Raw genomic sequence first — 18,148 nt, 5'->3', positions numbered from 1 at the left:
CAATGTACTACAACAAACTTTGTACTGAATAGGAAAGTGTCTGTTTGGAATGTACCAGTCATTGGCTCTGATGGCATTTTTGTTTAAATGTTTTGTTCCATGGGCTCCAAATTACAGTTCAAATTATCCCTCCTTTAATTTTGGCCCATCTGTATCCTAGGGATAGGGATGAAAAATTAGATCAAGTCTCCCATATGTGCGCGGCGGCACCCACCCTACCTACCCATGCATCTGAATATTGATAGGTGCACAACAAAGCAGTAGTCACCATGCAGTACAGTTCATTGACTGTTGCTTACTCAAGTGTGATTTTATTGTTTGTTTTTTGATTAATTAGAGATTTGTATATTCTTTTGCATGATCAGTGTACATATTAATTTACAAAACAACCACAGGGGAACAAAAAATATCAGAGCAAATAAAGGATGGGGAGTGTCCAGACTAACTACTGGAAGTTCAACTGCCACTCAATTCAAGTTTCCTGACTTCCCTTTAACCCTTTCACTCCCATGGGGAAATGCCATATTTTTGGAAACGGCAACTGTGAACATATATACCAAAATATGTAATATTAATACCAATTGAAAGAGTTTGTCTGGGACATTGGATATATCATTCTTGCAAAGGAAATTACAGATTAGATTGAAAAGTGTCCAAAACGAAAAAATGAAAAACCTTAAAAATATGTCATTTCTCGTGTATATTGGGTATACCCCTAGACTGTAGCTTAATTTACAGATCTCAGTCCATAGTTTCTTGTCAAATGTTGACTTGGTATTAAAGTATAATAAGAAAAAGTTTAAAAGAATGGAGGGGTGGTTAATCATGTCTGTTATAGAAGGGGGTAAAACTTTATGCTTTTAATGTACAGATCTCGCCAAGATCTGTTTGGTGTCCAAATTAGATACAAATCGACCCAATATTGAGCAAGTAATGACTTCTTGTGCCATATGGCACTTTTTGGTGGATAATAAACTTCACTTCAAAAGTAAGCACTGGTACCTGGATTTGTTTACTAGACAAGTTCTGTTTCATGAACCTCACAGTTTTTACTTGTCTTCTCACAACAGATAAATGTCCTCAGCAAACAAAATAATAATTAATATTAAATAAAGCAAAATAAATTAATATTATTGCTTTTGAGTACAAGGGCCAAACATTTGAAGTTGAAGGCCTATGGCACCCTCCCCATCACATTGACCCATACATAAATCAATAATAGTGATATTTTGTGGCTAAAATGGTGTAATTAATCATACTTCTATTTGACTTCTATAAATACAATAAATAGATTGCTGAAGCTAATAAAATAATTATTTACAACTTCGGTGATACATTTTACTTGAGTTGTATGAGAACATCCAAACATCTGTAAAATGTGTGTTCAAGCATTCCAAGTACATGGTTTGATCTTCACATAGGAGGCAAAAAATGTCCAGCATGTGGGAATTAGGGATGAAAACTAAAGCAGAAAAGGTTGTTGCTAGATGCAAATTACATGTAAGCTCACAAATCCATTGTCCAAACTCTCCAGAACTGATACAGTAGGTTTTCTGGTATAATAGCCAGAAATTATTAGTTCGAATGACAACTGTATAGTGTACACATAAAAAGCTGTTCGACTGGGCTAGTTGAGTCTCGATGATATTGTGCTATTTCCTGGATCTCATATCCTTAATACGTGATGATCTTCTTAATGGCGTAGGTTGAACTTTTTCTCTTGATTTGTCACTGACTCCATCACTGCCACCATAGAATAATTCCCGGATGAAAGAAAACCGAATTAGGAACATCTTCCAGACAACAAACCAACCTAAAAAGTTACAGTTGCACAAAACATTACTGACAATTCTTGGGAATAAAAATTAATCCAATGATGACATCAAAGACAAGATCAAATTACTCACAGTTACTTAATGAAAGAATGAATAAATGAGTGACCATTGCAGTTATGCACACAACCTACAGTAGTAAGCAGCTGTGCAGAAATTGGAAAACCTTAAAAAAACACGTTCAAGCCTGAATTTTCTTATTATAAGACTTTCTACAGCTGCTAAAGTTACATACATGTACATTACTGCAATGGAAAATACTGTTACTTATACCTATGGCAACCCAAGCTCAACATAGAGAATGCTACCCAGATATCAGTGGTGTTGTTATAGTAATGGTTACAGCAAAAATATAAGGATTTGTATGGAATTTTCATAAATTAAAGGACTTAGAATAAAATACATTTAAATCTTGTAATAAAAATGTCTTGCTGTTATTCCATAGTGTAGTACTTGTTGTCTATGCAATAAATTTGCTGATTCAATTTGATTTAGTTCGGGTCAAACTTTTGTGTGTCCTTTCCACAAAAGAGTTCAACTATTGACGTTTATTTGCCTTTTTCCTAATATATTTACAATTAATTCATTTTTTAATGTATGGCAAGGTGACCTCTAGAAACCACCAGGCTTATAGTTGAGGCCACCTTGTACCTAACAATATATGCTTACATAGTTTGTGCAACAAGTGTGCGGCTTTGCCAATTCAGTAATTATTTTACTAAAAACTCTAGCAGTTTATTCTTAAATTAAGTTGGGAAAACTTATCAGAGAAGTGATTGTAACAGGAAGGGAATTCCAGATCTTTGGACCTTGGTAAAGAATTGTGAATTTTTTCAGATTAGGATGGACAGCCTGCTGTTAAAAGTAAAAACCCCAAGCTAACATCATTCCCGTTGTTCTATTTCAACTGTAACTTAGCCATTCAATCCCAACCCCGGGAAAGATGTCAAGTGGTGCCCAGTTTCTCCTTCTAAAGGCCATGGTAAGAATATAGCAACAATCCTGGTACAATTTCACCACAACAGACAACCATTAAAGACCGATCTCTTGAACGCCCTCAGAGCCCTCAGGCAAAGTCTACGTCAACACAAATTAATGGGATGTTGTGCATTGTTTATCTTCAAACCTATTCCACATACTAGGAAGACAAAGTTCTATTTGGCTGGTAAATTCTATTTTGTACTTTTAAAACAAGATAACATCAATCTGTCCAAAAGTGATGGGTTATGATGCTTTGCTTATTTTGAAACCTATTCTGCATATCTTGTTGTTAAAGTACAAAATATACCAGTGAGGCAGAATGTACATCTTCCCATGCAGAACAGGATTATTGCCATAGTTTTACTGTCAGTGGCTTCAGGAAGAGAAACTGCTGCTTGGTTTTCCAGTTGAAATTAAATGGTGATATTTGAGCTTGGGATTTGGGACTGCTGAAATGATGTATTTAGCTGGAGTTTTTTTTGGAGTTAACATCTGGTAATGTGAAACCTTGTGTTTAATTCTCTTTAGTCTGCATGTTTGATGGAAGAACACTGGAATGTATAATACCCACTAAAATGAATTAAATCAGCAAAATGATCACATAGACAGCAATATTGACTCTATGCATGTATGGTAAGGCAGGGCTGTCACTAAGATTTTTTAGGCGGGGAATCAAACAGCTAGGATTTTCCTTTGGTTCTATTTTTCTTCTATTTTCCTATGAAAATAGCCGGGGGCCACGTTCTTTGTAACCGGGGAAAATCCCCAGCACCCGCCTCTTAATAACAGCCCTGCTTACAGTAAGGCCTTTTTTACTGCAAAGTTTATTTTATTTCTATGTCACCATCATTACACAATTCAAATCCTTATAACACAACACTGCTGATGTTTGGGTAAATATGTTCCCAGAGCTTGGGCTGCTTGTGCTTATACAGTGGGGCGTTGAGGCATGGAAATGATTGACTTGTCAATAATTCTACAGTAACAAGGAGAGAGATCACAAATAACACAATCAAGAAATACAAAACTCAAATTAGAAAGAACAAAGTTGAATGCTGCTGGGCACACACGTGATTAGAGCCAGGTGATTAAGATTTACCATGCTGTTTTCATTTCTGGTCTATTCTAATAAAAGGACAGGCACCTTACATAAAGGTACATGTCCCTCAAGATCATTTGTTAATCAATCCTGCTCTATTGCATTTTGTGAGAAATAGAGATTACAGTCACAGACATCTACTTGTCTTCTGTGGTTTTCTATTGGTGTCTCGTCGTACATTTGGGAGAATTTGCCGAGATGAAATGAGAAAATATTAATATGCACTTGTCATCGGCTTCCCAGAGGGGTGGGGGGTGGGGGACCCTGGGCTGATACAGGGACTTTGCTAAATGTACATTTCAAAGTTGTTGTATTCCCCCACTGGTAGGGGATTTTCTCTAGCAAAGTCCCCATGAGTATTTTGTATGCACTTCAGGACTTCATTTTTGTTCCTTGAACAGTTCACAAACACTCGAGGGTTGTGAAAAATTGAAGTTTAATTTCTTTTCTTGAATTTTCTTGAATTTCTCTAGCATTGAGGGGAATTCATTTCATTAGAGATTTAATGGCTAATGAATCCACTTTTCTATCCTTCTCGGAATTTAAAGATCGCTATGGAATCAAACCAAGCTTTTTGTCTTTTCTTGGCACTATTTCAGCCATAAAACAGTTGTTCAAAACAAAAAAAGACAAGAATTCAAGCAAAGACTCTGCCTATGAAATTTTTTTGATAAATTCTTGAAGGCAAATCGTGTACAATTAAGCCTGCATGTGGATATAAAAAAGGAAACATTCGCTCTATAAACTGAACATTAGATGAACCTGTTAACTGGCCGACCATGCACCGAAAACCCTTTTAGTGTACCAAAATCTGCAAACTCTTAGGCCCCATCCACAAAAATGCATTTTTTTTTTTGTAAACGAGTACTTTTTGATACGTTTTCATCTATCATCCACACTAAAACGCGGGTGAAAATGGAGACTTTCAGAAATGGTTTCAAAAGTGTAGAACGCATTGTTTTGAAAATGCTCCGTTTCTGGCATCACACGCCATCCAAATCGGACAGTCTATCCAAGATGAAGGATGGATGACACGTGGGCAATCCCAGGTCCCAGTCGTTTCATCGTTTTCAAGCGTTTTAGTGTGGACAGGTAAAAACAATACAAAAATGCTAGTGGGGATGAAAATGTTTTGCTTTGTTGTTGCCGTGTTGAAAACGGATACTTTTGAAAACATAGAAGTGTGGATGGGACCTTGATTTTTCAATTTAAGCTTTTTCACAGAAGATTAGCCACCAATAATTTTGTGAAAAAATAAACATTATTAATAATGACCTTCGCAGTTTCTGCCAAAGGGAAGTGGGAACACTGATTCATTTATTCTGGACCTGCACAGTAACCTCCCTTTTCTGGCAAGCTTTTAAAGAATGGTTGCCCTGAGTAGATGCCCCCCCCCCCCCCCACCCCCCTGTAAGCAGTTTATTTAAATTCAACAAATAATAATATTCATTTCTTGCGTGCATACGAAGTTAGAATTATTCTAACTTCGTATGCACGCAAGAAATGAATATGCGGTTTGAGATCTCATACAGTGCTCATCTCAAGCCAATATTTCGGGTTTTGTTGTAGGGCTAGAAATCATTTCGGTTCGGCTGGTGACCTATTCACCACAAAATTGTGACAATGTGTCCAGATCTTAGATACGTTGAGGAATGTTCCGAGGAATATAAACTATTGGGATACTTGCTTGACCGTAGGTGACAGCTTAATTATAGCTGATTATAGATCTGGCTGTACAGAACTTGCTACAATCACAAACATTTGATGGCGATCAGATAAGACTTACCAAACAAAATGACAAGAACCACTGCTGCAAAAGCAATTAAGACAGATAAAGCTGATGCTAAGAAATCTGTCATGTCTGGACGTTTGGAGCCTTCCCCGCTCGATGCCGAAAACGCGCGTCTTTCCAGTTGAGCATCAAGACGCCTATTCCATATTTGGCAGGTCAACGGATCAGTCACGTGAGACCAAGGAGAGCAGAAGTGCAACGGGGAGACAGGTCGAGAAAAGATGAAGTTTCGTTTTTGCGGAGAATTAGATTGCCCAGATTGGGTACTTGCAGAGATAAGTACACTTTCCAAGATAACTTCTGTGAAGATGAGGCTTCTATGTGCTCAGGTCATCAGAGATTTGTTGGGAGAATGTATTGACTATGCCAAAGTGGAGAAGCTTACTGCGGATGCCAAGTACGACTTGTCTGACGTAAAAGCTTCGATCGCAGCGCTCTCGTTCGTATTTTCCAGTGCTGCTAAGTACAGAGTGGATGGTGATTCATTATCCAATGAACTGCAACAGCTTGGTTTACCAAAGGAACATTCCGTTGCCCTGTGTAAAACTTATGGTGATAATTTAATCAAACTGCAAGAATCTTTCTTACAGCGAAGCTTAAAGTTGAATAGGCTGGCAAAGCTGCAGTGGAGAGTGGATTATGTTTTAGGATCCAGTGAGCTACATGAAATCACAGAACCAGAAGTTCAGCTCAGATTCAATGAGGTAGATGACAACAATGGTGCAAGTCAACCTGTAACGTTCTCAATGACAGCACACAAGTTTAGTGTATTACTCAGTGAACTGAAGCAAGCACAACGCTTAATGGAAGGATTCTGATTATTTTTGGAGTTCTTTGTGATTCTTTTTCATTGCCAGTGCGTGTAATTTGTAAGCTGGCAATCGTGATTAGGAAGACTGCCCTCCTGACTGCACTTGGACTACTAAATGCCATTTGCTCTTTAATATAATAGAAGGTATTTTCGTGACAGAAACAAGCTATGCTGGACAGCTACAGCTGTGTACAGAACTTACGCTGATGTGATCGATTGTATTGATCGCTTAACACATGAACGTGAACATTATGTAATCCAAAAATTGAGCCTCAAATTTTTACCTGTTACTGTTTTTGTTTTATATTTTTCGAGCATTCTTCTTATGAGGAAGGTCCAAAACAAACACGAGATGCAAAGATGTAAACCTACCGCCATCTTGGTTATAGCACATGCATATACCTGCCAATTTTTTCTGAGATATAGGCGTGAGATTTTTATCCTGGGAGTGCTGGGATTTTTGAAGACGACACGATTATTTCCAAAGATTCCCGAAGAATTCCGAAGACGTGCGAACTCTTCCGAGGATGTCCAAAGTCTCAGGATGCATATCAGCGTGAGCCGGCGTGAGATCGAAGTTTTCAACCCACAGGCAGGTATACATGCATCAAGAATTCGCCTGGCCACTAAGCATATTATGGTGTAGGCAGTGAATTTCTTTTTGACTCTGGATACCGGAATTATAATCACAGGCAGACCACCCTCTGTTTGTGTGGTGTAATTACTGTTTGGAACTTGAGACTTTATATTCATGCAACACAATTGGTTGAAATTTTTTACTGAGTGAAGATATTTAAAGTCGCCTTTTACCTTAATGTTGAAATAAAGTTTCAAGGAAATGTTGATTGAGTCAGGTGTGGTGTTTTTTTTCTTTTTGCCATTCCGAGCCATAGAAACCTCTCTCTGGCAAGTTGACTATTCAACAGTGTTGCCGGCCGAAGGCAGGTACTAGAGAGAGGGAGACAAAGCAGGCAAGAAGCCGCCGGCGACCGCCATGGGCCGCTACTTCAAACCGGAATTGTCGCAAAATTTGAAAACTTCTTGCCTTTTTTTCAATGGCCTCAGATTAACTACATATTTTGCCATGTTGTGGCCGAGTTCGGGCTACATTCGTCAAATTTCCTCCGAGAATAGCGGAGCTCAAGTCCTCCAGGTTGGCTTCAAACTATGATCTGTAGCAAAGTTAGCGACCAAAGGAATTCTAAGCACGCAGTCCTTTTTAAATTGGCCTATAAAGGCTTTGCGACAGTTGGGCTTCAAATAGCTAACCCAAGCGTTGATTGGCCAATTTAAAATGGACCACATATTTAGAATTCCTTTGGTCGCTGGCTTTGCTACAGATCATAGTTTGAAACCAACCTGGAGGACTTGAGCTCCGCTTTTCTTGGAGGAAATTTGACGAATGAAGCCCAAACTTGGCCACAACATGGTGAAATATGTAGTTAATCGGAGGCCGTTGAAAAAGGGCAATAATTTTTCAAATTTGGCAACAATTCCGGTTTGAAGTAGCAACCCATAGCGGTTGCCGGCGGCTTCTTGCCTGCCTTGTCTCCCTCTCTCTAGTACCTGCCCTCGGCCGGCAACACGGTTGAATGGTCAACTCACCAGAGAAAGGTTTCTACGGTTCAGAATGGCAAAAAAATACCATGCAACTCAATCAACATTTCCTTGAAACTTTATTTCAACATAAAGGTAAAAGGCGACTTTAAATATCTCCACTCAGTAACAATTTCAACCAATCGAGTCACGTGAATATAAAGTCTTAAGTTCCAAACAGTAATGATTTTTACACCACACAAACAGAGGGTGGTCTGCCTGTGTCATAACATAACAAAAGAGTTGATGTTCGTGGGCGTAAATATGTTTTTGGCCCGACTCAGGCTCATTTTAGCCCAAGCCGCAGGCGAGGGCTAAAATGAGTTCTGAGAAGGGTCAAAAACATATTTACGCCCAAGAACATCAACTCCATTACTATTATAATAATTTCAGATGGCATTCACAAAAGGAATCAAAGACAGTATAGTAAGCGATCGCGATATCTTCTGTGAATGCTGCCGGAATCGCGTCGGCGTTTATTTTATCGTACAAAACCTTTTGTTGTCACAAAAACTTAAAACTTTGACAGAACACTGCAAAATTTGTCAAAAGAATCTTTGCTTCTAAGTTTTCTAAAGGAAAATAACAGAATTTTTGTAAACACCGAAGAAATAATCACTTACGACTGCTAAAATTAATAATTGTGCAATTGCCTAACTGAGCAGGTTTCGCTCAAAGAAGACAAATAACACTCACCTCGCCTCTGGCTGTAGCGCTGCTACAGGCATTATTTCCACCATCGCCCACAAGTTTCTGTATTAAAGTCCTTTTCATCTAGCTCAGAGGACTGAGAATTTGCTTCTTCGTTAGATTTTCCATTGATTTTGTAGCTCAAAACAATTTCTTTGCAGATGGCAGCACTTCCAGTCAAACAAGCCAGAAAACGGCGCAAACAGTTGAATGGCTTCCAGTTCTGATTGGCTGGCTACATTATTTTTTTCTTATTGGCTCAGGGCAGCAAAATACAGAGCCCACAAAATACGCCGCAATGCCCGATGAAATTATTATTTTAGGGAGCTTAAGCACAGAGGTTTATTAGCCACGGATGGCAACCAGAAGTTAAATGTTTCCCTTTTTATCATGAAGACCAAAAGCTCTTGTTGATGACTGTGGCTTGATGATACAAACACAATGGCATGAAAACTTTCCAAAAAGAGGAAAAATCAATTTCTGGTAACCATCCATGGCTCAAAAATGTCTCCCCAATGAGAATATTTACTATATGGACAAAGATACAATTAATCAAATGTGTAACACAAGCAATAAATTGGATAAGTGTTTCTGCCAAGTCAAAATATTGAAAATGTTAATTTTGAACTAATAGCTTACATGCATCAAGCAAAAAGTATCACTTCACATGTTCAAAGGGTCATTGCTAAAGCCTTCAAGAGTGTAAAAGTTATTTCTAAATGAAAGGGGGCGTGAAATAAGGCCCTAAGTGATTTTTGATGTAAGGTCAAATTCTCCTTTTGTCTCAAGTGAATGCAAGGAAATTTGGAAGGAGAATCTAGCAATTTATCAGAAGTCACTTAGGGCTTTTTTCCAGGCACCCCTTCAAATGTATCACTCTTAAAAACAATCAAAACTCAGGTACTGCAGCTACTACAAATACTACAGCTGCTTGAGTACTACATCAAACATGTGCTACAGGTATTACACCTACTACATAGAAAGATAGATTATTAAATAAATACGTGGCAGCTCAAAGGCTGAATTGCGTGATTACAACTCATTTCATTTGCTTAATACAAAAACTAAAAAAATTATTATAATAACCTATTCTATAACCTTGTAATAGTTGAAGTTAAATGGATAAAGGGAAAATACATACAACATCTTTCCTAATCACAATATTGTTCAGTAATTGATAAAACGTTCTTCAGGCAGGAGTACATAACGAATGTATTTCTAAAACAATGGGTATATTCCCTTGAGGAATGTTGGCGGCAGGCAACATGTTAAGTCTATGCTCTTTGTTAGAAATGATCAGGGTAAAAGTACTGTTGCAGATGCTTTCATTGTGGGAATGTACTACAGGTACTACTAACTACTACACCTAGCAGCAGGTACAACACCTATTACACCTATTACACTTACTACAGGTACACTTTTTTATAATAAAGTATTTTAGAAGACTACATGTGTATCGAGGCTAAAATTTGCTATATTTCAAGAATATCTTAAGAATAAACCTGAGGCTGAGATTTTGAAAAAAATATATAATTGTGTGTTGGAAATTTGTAAATGCAATAAAATATTTATTATATGTTTTCAACAGACAGACAACCTTTATTTTAGTATGATTAAAATTAAAGCTCTGCAGCTTGTGGGGTCGTGCAAAGTTATAAGAATAAAAAATAATAAATATATACACAGTAAAATCCTCACACCCTTAATCCTATTTTAAAATTCCCTATAACTATAATTAAAATCCGCACGTCTAAAATTGACCGTTCAAGTTACTGAAGTCTCCTTAAAAGTTAACTCCTTGAAGATATCGATCGAACGGATTTTCTTTGCCAAATTCTTCCTCTCTCTAAATGGAAAAACTAGCCAATAAAACGACAAAAACCTGCAGTAGCCAAATGTTCGATGCTAATGACAGTTCGATTCAGATCTGGACACCAAACACTTTAACATGTACAGTCAGTTATTGATACCCCAATACATTCTATTAAAAACGAAAATGTCATACGCTATAATCTAAGAATAATCACAAGAATATTTTCAGCCTTACATCGGCAGAAAAATAAGAATGTTCAGCCTGGGCCGGAAAAACAATATTGTTATAACAAGATGCCAGGCTAATGGCATTACACGGAATGCTTAATGTAGCCCCAATTATTCCCCATTGTATGTTTCGCAGATATTTAAAAACTATCCTCCCTTGGCAATTGAAATAATTGTCTGAATGGTTTTATTCAGATATATTGCGTGATACTTATCGTTGTGTTACTAGAAATCATACCAGAAATAACTCTGCAATAACGTCATGACCGGCCCTCCTCTAGCTCTAATCCTTCGCTTTGATTATTCGATCTGGTTTTGAAAGCAGAGTTTCTTCGCTGTGAACTCTCCCAATTTCCACCGTTTCAACTGTCGAGTACTACCTAGAAGTTATTATTTCGATTTACCGCTTGAAAAGGGTTTGTTTTCTCTCTGAAAACGGCAGATCAGAGTCTTAAATTCATACATGTGGCTGCCATTGAACAAAAGCAACTTTTTGAAATGATGACTTGCTTTGACGTCACACAGGTAGAGATAAGTGGGTCCCCTCCCTCGTGATATACGCGCCGATAATAGATTTTGATTGGGCTGTTTTTGTTAAAAAAATCAGAACAATAAATCTCTTCTGGGAGAGGGTAGAATTTAATCAAGGTTTAATGAATAAATCAAATAATGATTTGACGTCACACAGGAGTCCCCTCTATCGTGATATGTGCCCGAATAATAGATTTTGATTGGGCCGCTTTTGTTGAAGACAATCTGGGCTGAGTTGCTCGAAGCATGGTTAGCGCTAACCATTGGTTAAGAGGTATTAAACCCTATAGGTTGTCATGGCATTTAACCCGGGTTAGCGCTAACCATGCTTCGAGCAACTGGGCCCAGAGCAATACATCCCTACCAGGGGAGGACATATTTTAATGCAGGACATTTAGGTAAGCTTACATGAAAACACACAGCACAATTAAACGGCTCGGGATAATCAATGTATTCTTACATGGAATATTAATTGCGGTATGTTTAATACAATGGGTGTTCCACCCGATTCACTCGGACAGCACTGGCTAACAGCCGCAAAAATGATACCCATCGTACCGGCTATCAGCCGGTGATCGTATACTATAGTACGACTTGTTTGAGATTCGTATAGCATTCAGGGGACGCCATATTGGCGAAGTGTAAGATGATTTCGTTTTACTGTTTTGAGATCGCGTTTGCTTATGACACAGTATAGGTTTTATTTTTACGACTGTTTTTTGCTTCCATGATTCTTACAGAAGTTCGGTAGGTCTTCTGGTTATGTCATAAGCTCGTTGAACCTCCGACTAGAGTGTTTTCTTCGGTTATGGATCGGTAAGTGTTTTTGCTATAAGTTTGCTTGTTCGAGATTTATACCGTAATATTCGAAACTGGCAATCTTGGCCGTTTTTAAAGGCTTGTAATTATTTGTTTGAAGTTTTGAAGGGGATCGTTTCTTTTTCACTCGTGCGCTAGGCCCATACGAAAGGGGAAACGGTTGAAAGTAGAAGTCAGTGTATGGTACGACGTTGTAACAAGGACTACAGTGCAGCTTCATCTCGCCCAACGGATGATGTTAGAGACTTCGAAGAGCTGAAGAGATGCTTGCTCAAAGGTGCAGAAGACCGCACTTTTAACCACTCTTCAAATCAAAGGTTCCCTGTTTGGAGAAACGTGTTTTTTCTGTTCCTCAGTCGCTTGTTCTCGTTGCCTTGATTAACTGCAGCCCTTTAATGAGCTCTTGTGAGTCTTGTGCAGTAAACAAACACAGGGCATATCATCTTCGACCATGCTGAAATTTTGAAGGTGAGAAGTTCATGTTTTTGGCAAGATTTCCGCACAGCCCCATAGATTTATTATTTATGTATACATTTTGCAGATTTTGAAACTCAGACTTTCTTCATGTTGGTTCTTTACAAGAGGGTTGGTCAGTACAGTGTTGCATGTATAAGTGCTTGTTATGCATGAGCTGTGCAGAAATCTTTCCCCTTATTCGAATGCCTAGTAAAACGTGCAATATTATTGTTTGTATTGTTGTATTGGGCCATTTCATTAATTTTTTTATTAATTTTTATTGAGGGGGCATACCGTATCTAAAAATGGGTCGATTTCTTGTTATTTGCACCCCCCCCCCCCCCCATTGAAGGCTTCTGTGTCTACCCCTATCAAAAATATATTTTGCTTTTGAAGACCCCTTCAGAAATTAAGATCAAAGTGCCGACACATTCCCCCTTAGGAAAAAAGAAAGAGTTCAAAGATACCGACATACATGCCCCCTCAGCTCAGAAATTACTCTTTAAGACCCCCTCCCCCCCCCTCAGATTTCTCAGTCTTTCAAAGGGGAGGGGGGAGGGGTGCAGATATTAAATGGGATGGTGGTCTATTGTGTCCTTTTCCAATTATGAGCCATGCACTCAAATTCAACTTCAATCCCCCCCACCCCCAAAAATACCCCCATCAAAAGTACATTTTAGTGCTTTATTCGCGACCATATTTTTTTTCAACCATTGTCTGTAGCATCCTTCTATACAGAACTGCAAAATTAATAATCTTTCTTCCTTGACAACCAAGTCACCATTTTGTTGGACAAAACAGGGATGTCATCCGACTCTGTCATGTTTAATATGAGTTTCTCCTTCTTTAATAACTGCACAAACATGAACATGGTTCTAACAATGGCATTAAACATTTTTCTGAAATAATCTCTGATTAAATTTGCCCAGACATGATGTCAAACCACTAAAAAGTTTTCACCAGAGATGTCACGAGCGAAATTGAACCAAACATTGCAGAGCACTCTTGCCAGATTTTGCCAGATGCAAGTGCTGGAGTTAGGCTACATGTAAACTTTCAAATTCCCCACCCGTGCCTTGTGAAGGTCAAATTTCCGACCTCCAGGAAGCCTTTGATTACAAAATTCACTCAACCCCCCCAAATCATAAATGTTCCAATGGAGTCCACTGCTGAAAAGTGAGATTGTCAATGAATGGTTAGTAATGAACTTCTTAGTTCCATGTAATAAGTACTTCATAAAACTGGTTGGAACTACAGTCATTATTTCTCCATGGCTGATTAGTAGACTATTTGTCTTGACATTCAAAGGTCAGGTCTGTGGTCAGGTCCTTTTTTCATGCTGTACATGTACTTTTCAACTGCAAGTTGCTTTATATTTGTGAGGGTTGGTCTTAATTACATTTCGCCTCACCCTGGAGAACTTTACGTAGGCATGTATGATTTAATTCTTAATCTAGTGCATTGTCACTTGACAGTAACATATTATACACTTAATGTATGGCCCCTGGGGAAAACAAAACTAACTAGTTTCCCGAGGGACCATACAGTAAGTGCTTTGTTATATATTTAGACTTCCCCTTTGACAATCATAGCAAAACAAACAAACAAACAACTGAGAGGGCAAAAACTGCAGAATTGTATCCCTGTTGGGATACATTTGAATTTGATCAGTGGCATGTGACCAAGAATCAACCAATCACAGTGCTTGTTTTGTGGAGTAAAAGTCTAGGTATACGTGCATTAGTTATCATGTTACCCTGAAATATTTACCTACAGGCAGTATTTTCCTAAATACATTTTTATTGTGTTTACAATGAGATGAGGATATACCTATTGGCATGGAAATAAGGGTGCAGGGAACTAATACACTCTTGAAATGAATTTTCCAATTTTTTTCTGTTCAGTTATTTGTGTTGACTTTGAATTTAAACAGACTTGTACATATGTCACATGTGATAGCCTGCATAAACCTCCATAATTTTGACCAAATATGTGTATGAGTGTAATATTTATTATCTGTTGCAAGAACCATTTAAGTGACAATGTCTTACATTGGGCTGTGATAATTAATTAATAGATATAATTATGGTACTCTTTAATTTATAATGTAATTACCTCCATTCCTAATTAATTTGGCTCCCCCTTTAATGTGTTCTACTCCATCCAAGCCAGAGTTGGCTTTTAGCATTTCTCTTATAGAGTTCCTCCATGCCTTAAACCTGGAAATGGCAAATACAGCAAAAGACCTTTTTGTTGCCTTACAGAGCTTAGAAGTTGAAACCAAAATTGTTTTTGATGTAAGTGTTCAAGTAAATGGCCACTAGGGTGATTGATTGATTGTTTGATTGATTGATTGATTGATTGATTGATTGATTTATTATACTAGGAAGGCTAATAGATTCTTATTGTGTTTTGTTAAAGAAAGTGCAAATGTATTGATCAAAAAAGGTCTCATACTTTGAAGTACATGTATGTTATAATTCTTTTCTATTGTTTGGGATCTGAATTACTGGATTACAGTATGAATTTCTTGTGTCCCATCCTTTTTGTGAAATATTGGTGTAGTTAATTTTCTGCAACTCAAGTTCTTCAAAGTTTTTGTTCCAAATTAAGTTTATTTGTATAGTCACCCATGACATATGGGAGTGCATGTGTACTAGCAAACTCAATAATTATTATTGCCACAAAGAGGGAAATTCATGAATGCACTGTACTGTAAAACTGTGGGAAATCATGAAATGTTTTTTGTCATCAAGTATCTTCATCTGCACTCTAGTTTAATGGAAGTGTTAAGTAGTATTTCCAAAGAGACCCCAATGCAGAGAATGACCACACAGACATTCCTGACATTTGTGCTTCCCTTTACTAATTTGCTGCTTTCACATTTTCATAATTTTGGACTGTTACACTTTTTCACTCCATCATAGACGATGAATACCTAAGCTCTTACGCCAAAACGTCTTTCAGTGTTTTTTTTTTTTGTTGTTGTTGTTGTTTTTTTTTTTGTTTACAAAATGTTTGCTTTTTAACGTTTTTTTAAACCAATGTCAAACCATTTTACATATCTCAGTTGATTACTGTTTGTATTCTTTCTATAGGAACTTGAGTCCATTGATGTGCTATTTCGCTGTAAAATATCTGCTGGAAAAAAACATAAGAAGTCCTCCTTTGGGTACTATCCTTTCTGGCGTCGAGAAAAATGTTGAACTTTGTGGAACAATATCCTTCAAAAAGTGGCAGAACTGTACAGGATTTTATAAATAGTGACAGGCCTGCGCGACTCTCACGTGCGTGTTTTAGCCGTTTTTAGAGTTTTGTTCTCACGAGTATATCCTTGAGAGACCTACCTCTTTTGTATGAAATTAGAGGAGGTTCCTTCTGAATTTCTCTGAGCAATGGTTGTCGTTCTATTTAATGTCAGTTTTCCATTAGTATTTGTTTCAAGTTTGTAACTGATGGGTGGTATTGCGTGACAAAATGTTCAAATGGCATGATGGGTTGACAGGCCTGTACGACTCTCATGTGCGTGTTAAGCCTAAATAAGAGTTTTGCCCTCAAGGGTATGCCTTCCAGAGAACACCCTTTTCTCTATGAAAAGAGCGGTGCTCCCTGTAAGTTTTTTTTAGTGCTGGATTATTTTTTTTTCTTATTAAATGCCATATATGATTTGGAGGATTTGCGCGATAGACACTGAAACAAAGCCATGTGTTTAACTGTCGCATGTGCTGTAATTGATCTCAAAGGTCATTTTGACCTCTTGTTGTTACGTTTCTGTTTAGCGACTGTCGTTCTTATTCCGTTTGTGGCATTTAGTTTAGGCTTGGCATGACTCATTTCAGTGCGTCTGGTGGCAGTATAGCCTCTCTTTTTATCGTTGTAAGGATAGGATTTGAGCCGTGTAATAACTATACATTATCTTGCAGCTTTTGTCAGATTGCCGGGCCCGGCTCTTTGCTTTTGTTGCAAGATGTTGTGCTTCTTATCACGGTTATTCGTCCCTTGATCCCTTCTTAAGCATTGTAGCTTCTTTGAAAGCTATGCAATGCGTTAAATTGAGGGCTAAAGGCCGCTTAAGTTACGGCTGTGTGTTTGTATTCTTTCTATAGGAACTTGAGTCCATTGATGTGCTATTTGGCTGTAAAATATCTGCTGGAAAAAAACATAAGAAGTCCTCCTTTGGGTACTATCCTTTCTGGCGTCGAGAAAAATGTTGAACTTTGTGGAACAATATCCTTCAAAAAGTGGCAGAACTGTACAGGAAGTATGATGAATCCTTATACAGGCGAAATTTTTGGAATCTTGAAGTCCCACAACAGTTACGAATCCTCGCAGAAATCTGCAAATGGTTAAACTTGGTAGTGAACCATCAAGCAGTACATTTTCCACTGTTCCTTATGGTCTTCATCCTGGCCAGTCCAGCCTCTCAAATGCTCCTTCAGTGAACTATCAAGCAAGACATTTCAAGACTGTTCAAACAGTCTTCATTTTTGGAACTCAAGCAACCCAAATACTCTTCCAGTGAACTATCAAGCAACACATTTCCCACTGTTCCTGACAGTCTTCATCGTTGCTACTCTAGCCTCTCAAATGCTCCTCCAGTGAACTATGAAGTAAGAAATTTTCCTCCGTTCCTTGCAGTCTTCAGCATTTATCCTGGCAACAATGAGTCGGAGTGGTTACCCGATGATACCCCCTGTTTAACAGGCTAATACCTTTGACTAAATGAAAGTTAAAGGGGGGACCAGGAAACCAATCCCATCTCCACACATCCTCAAACCTAAGTCTACCACACAACTCTCCCTATGGTGGCAATCTTGGAATATTTCTAAAGGGGTTAACCTATGAATAAATGTAGTCACTTAACTTCTTTACAGGGTCCGAAATTAACTTTTTAAGGCAGGCGCCAAGTAGCGACTGAAATTTTTTTTTCAGTCGCCATATGGAAAAATGTGGTCGCCAAAAAGCAGGAAAAAAGTGTCATTAAAAGTTTTCCTTCGCAGCGAAACACAAACCAAAATTCTTGGTTGCCAGATGGAAAATTCTGGTAGCCAATTTTTCTTTAAGAATCAGAACGAAGAGAACGCGTTTGCGTTTGGGGCCCCAATGGCGATTTATAAACAAAAAAAAAAAAAAACCACGACGAATGAATCGAATGCCGGCTATATCCGCAGTTTCATAAGACTGCTAAATGTTTTAAGTCAACTTTATACCTTCTCTTGTCTCTACCTTTTGGAGAAGAAATGTACCCGATTGAAAAACTGCTGGTTGGTTCTTTGCTCTATGTTCAAAACCGTAAATGATCTCTCCTTTCGCGTTCTGTCTCGATCTGTCAAGACGATCGACAGATCGCCATGTTCTTCGCACCAGGCCACAACTGTGCAGTATTTCTCGTTCACAAAACATGGCGGCGAAGCTTCACACTGCTCGAGCTGTGAAACGTTGTGATAGATTTATAATAACAGGAAAATCCGTTTTATACTTCAAAAGCAGTGGAAAGGTAA

At 38.1% G+C, this 18,148-nt stretch overlaps 1 protein-coding gene and 3 long non-coding RNA genes across 4 annotated transcripts; 2 read left to right on the top strand and 2 right to left on the bottom strand.

Annotated features, from left to right (window-relative positions):
- Positions 1-284: 284 nt before the first annotated feature.
- LOC146469294 (uncharacterized) lies at positions 285-5,816 on the bottom strand. Its single transcript, XR_014867267.1, has 2 exons — positions 5,699-5,816; positions 285-1,813 (listed from the first exon to the last, which is right to left on the bottom strand). It is a non-coding gene; the product is annotated as an uncharacterized LOC146469294 (long non-coding RNA).
- Positions 5,817-5,920: 104 nt separating this feature from the next.
- Positions 5,921-7,358, top strand: LOC146469293 (COMM domain-containing protein 4-like). Its single transcript, XM_085123559.1, has 2 exons — positions 5,921-6,897; positions 7,108-7,358. Exon 1 carries the CDS (start codon positions 5,926-5,928, stop codon positions 6,520-6,522), a length of 597 nt encoding a protein of 198 aa, XP_084979685.1. The 5' UTR covers positions 5,921-5,925; the 3' UTR covers positions 6,523-6,897; positions 7,108-7,358.
- Positions 7,359-9,906: 2,548 nt separating this feature from the next.
- On the bottom strand, positions 9,907-11,426 carry LOC146469292 (uncharacterized). The gene is made up of 2 exons (XR_014867268.1): positions 10,563-11,426; positions 9,907-10,509 (listed from the first exon to the last, which is right to left on the bottom strand). It is a non-coding gene; the product is annotated as an uncharacterized LOC146469292 (long non-coding RNA).
- Positions 11,427-11,874: 448 nt separating this feature from the next.
- Positions 11,875-12,635, top strand: LOC146469291 (uncharacterized). Its single transcript, XR_014867270.1, has 3 exons — positions 11,875-12,013; positions 12,113-12,188; positions 12,330-12,635. It is a non-coding gene; the product is annotated as an uncharacterized LOC146469291 (long non-coding RNA).
- The last annotated feature ends 5,513 nt before the right edge of the window (positions 12,636-18,148 follow it).

Source organism: Pavona decussata, unplaced genomic scaffold (assembly GCF_977016875.1).
Source record: "Pavona decussata unplaced genomic scaffold, jaPavDecu1.1 SCAFFOLD_125, whole genome shotgun sequence".
NCBI lineage: Eukaryota > Metazoa > Cnidaria > Anthozoa > Scleractinia > Agariciidae > Pavona > Pavona decussata.
This window is presented reverse-complemented; position numbering and strand designations above follow the sequence as displayed.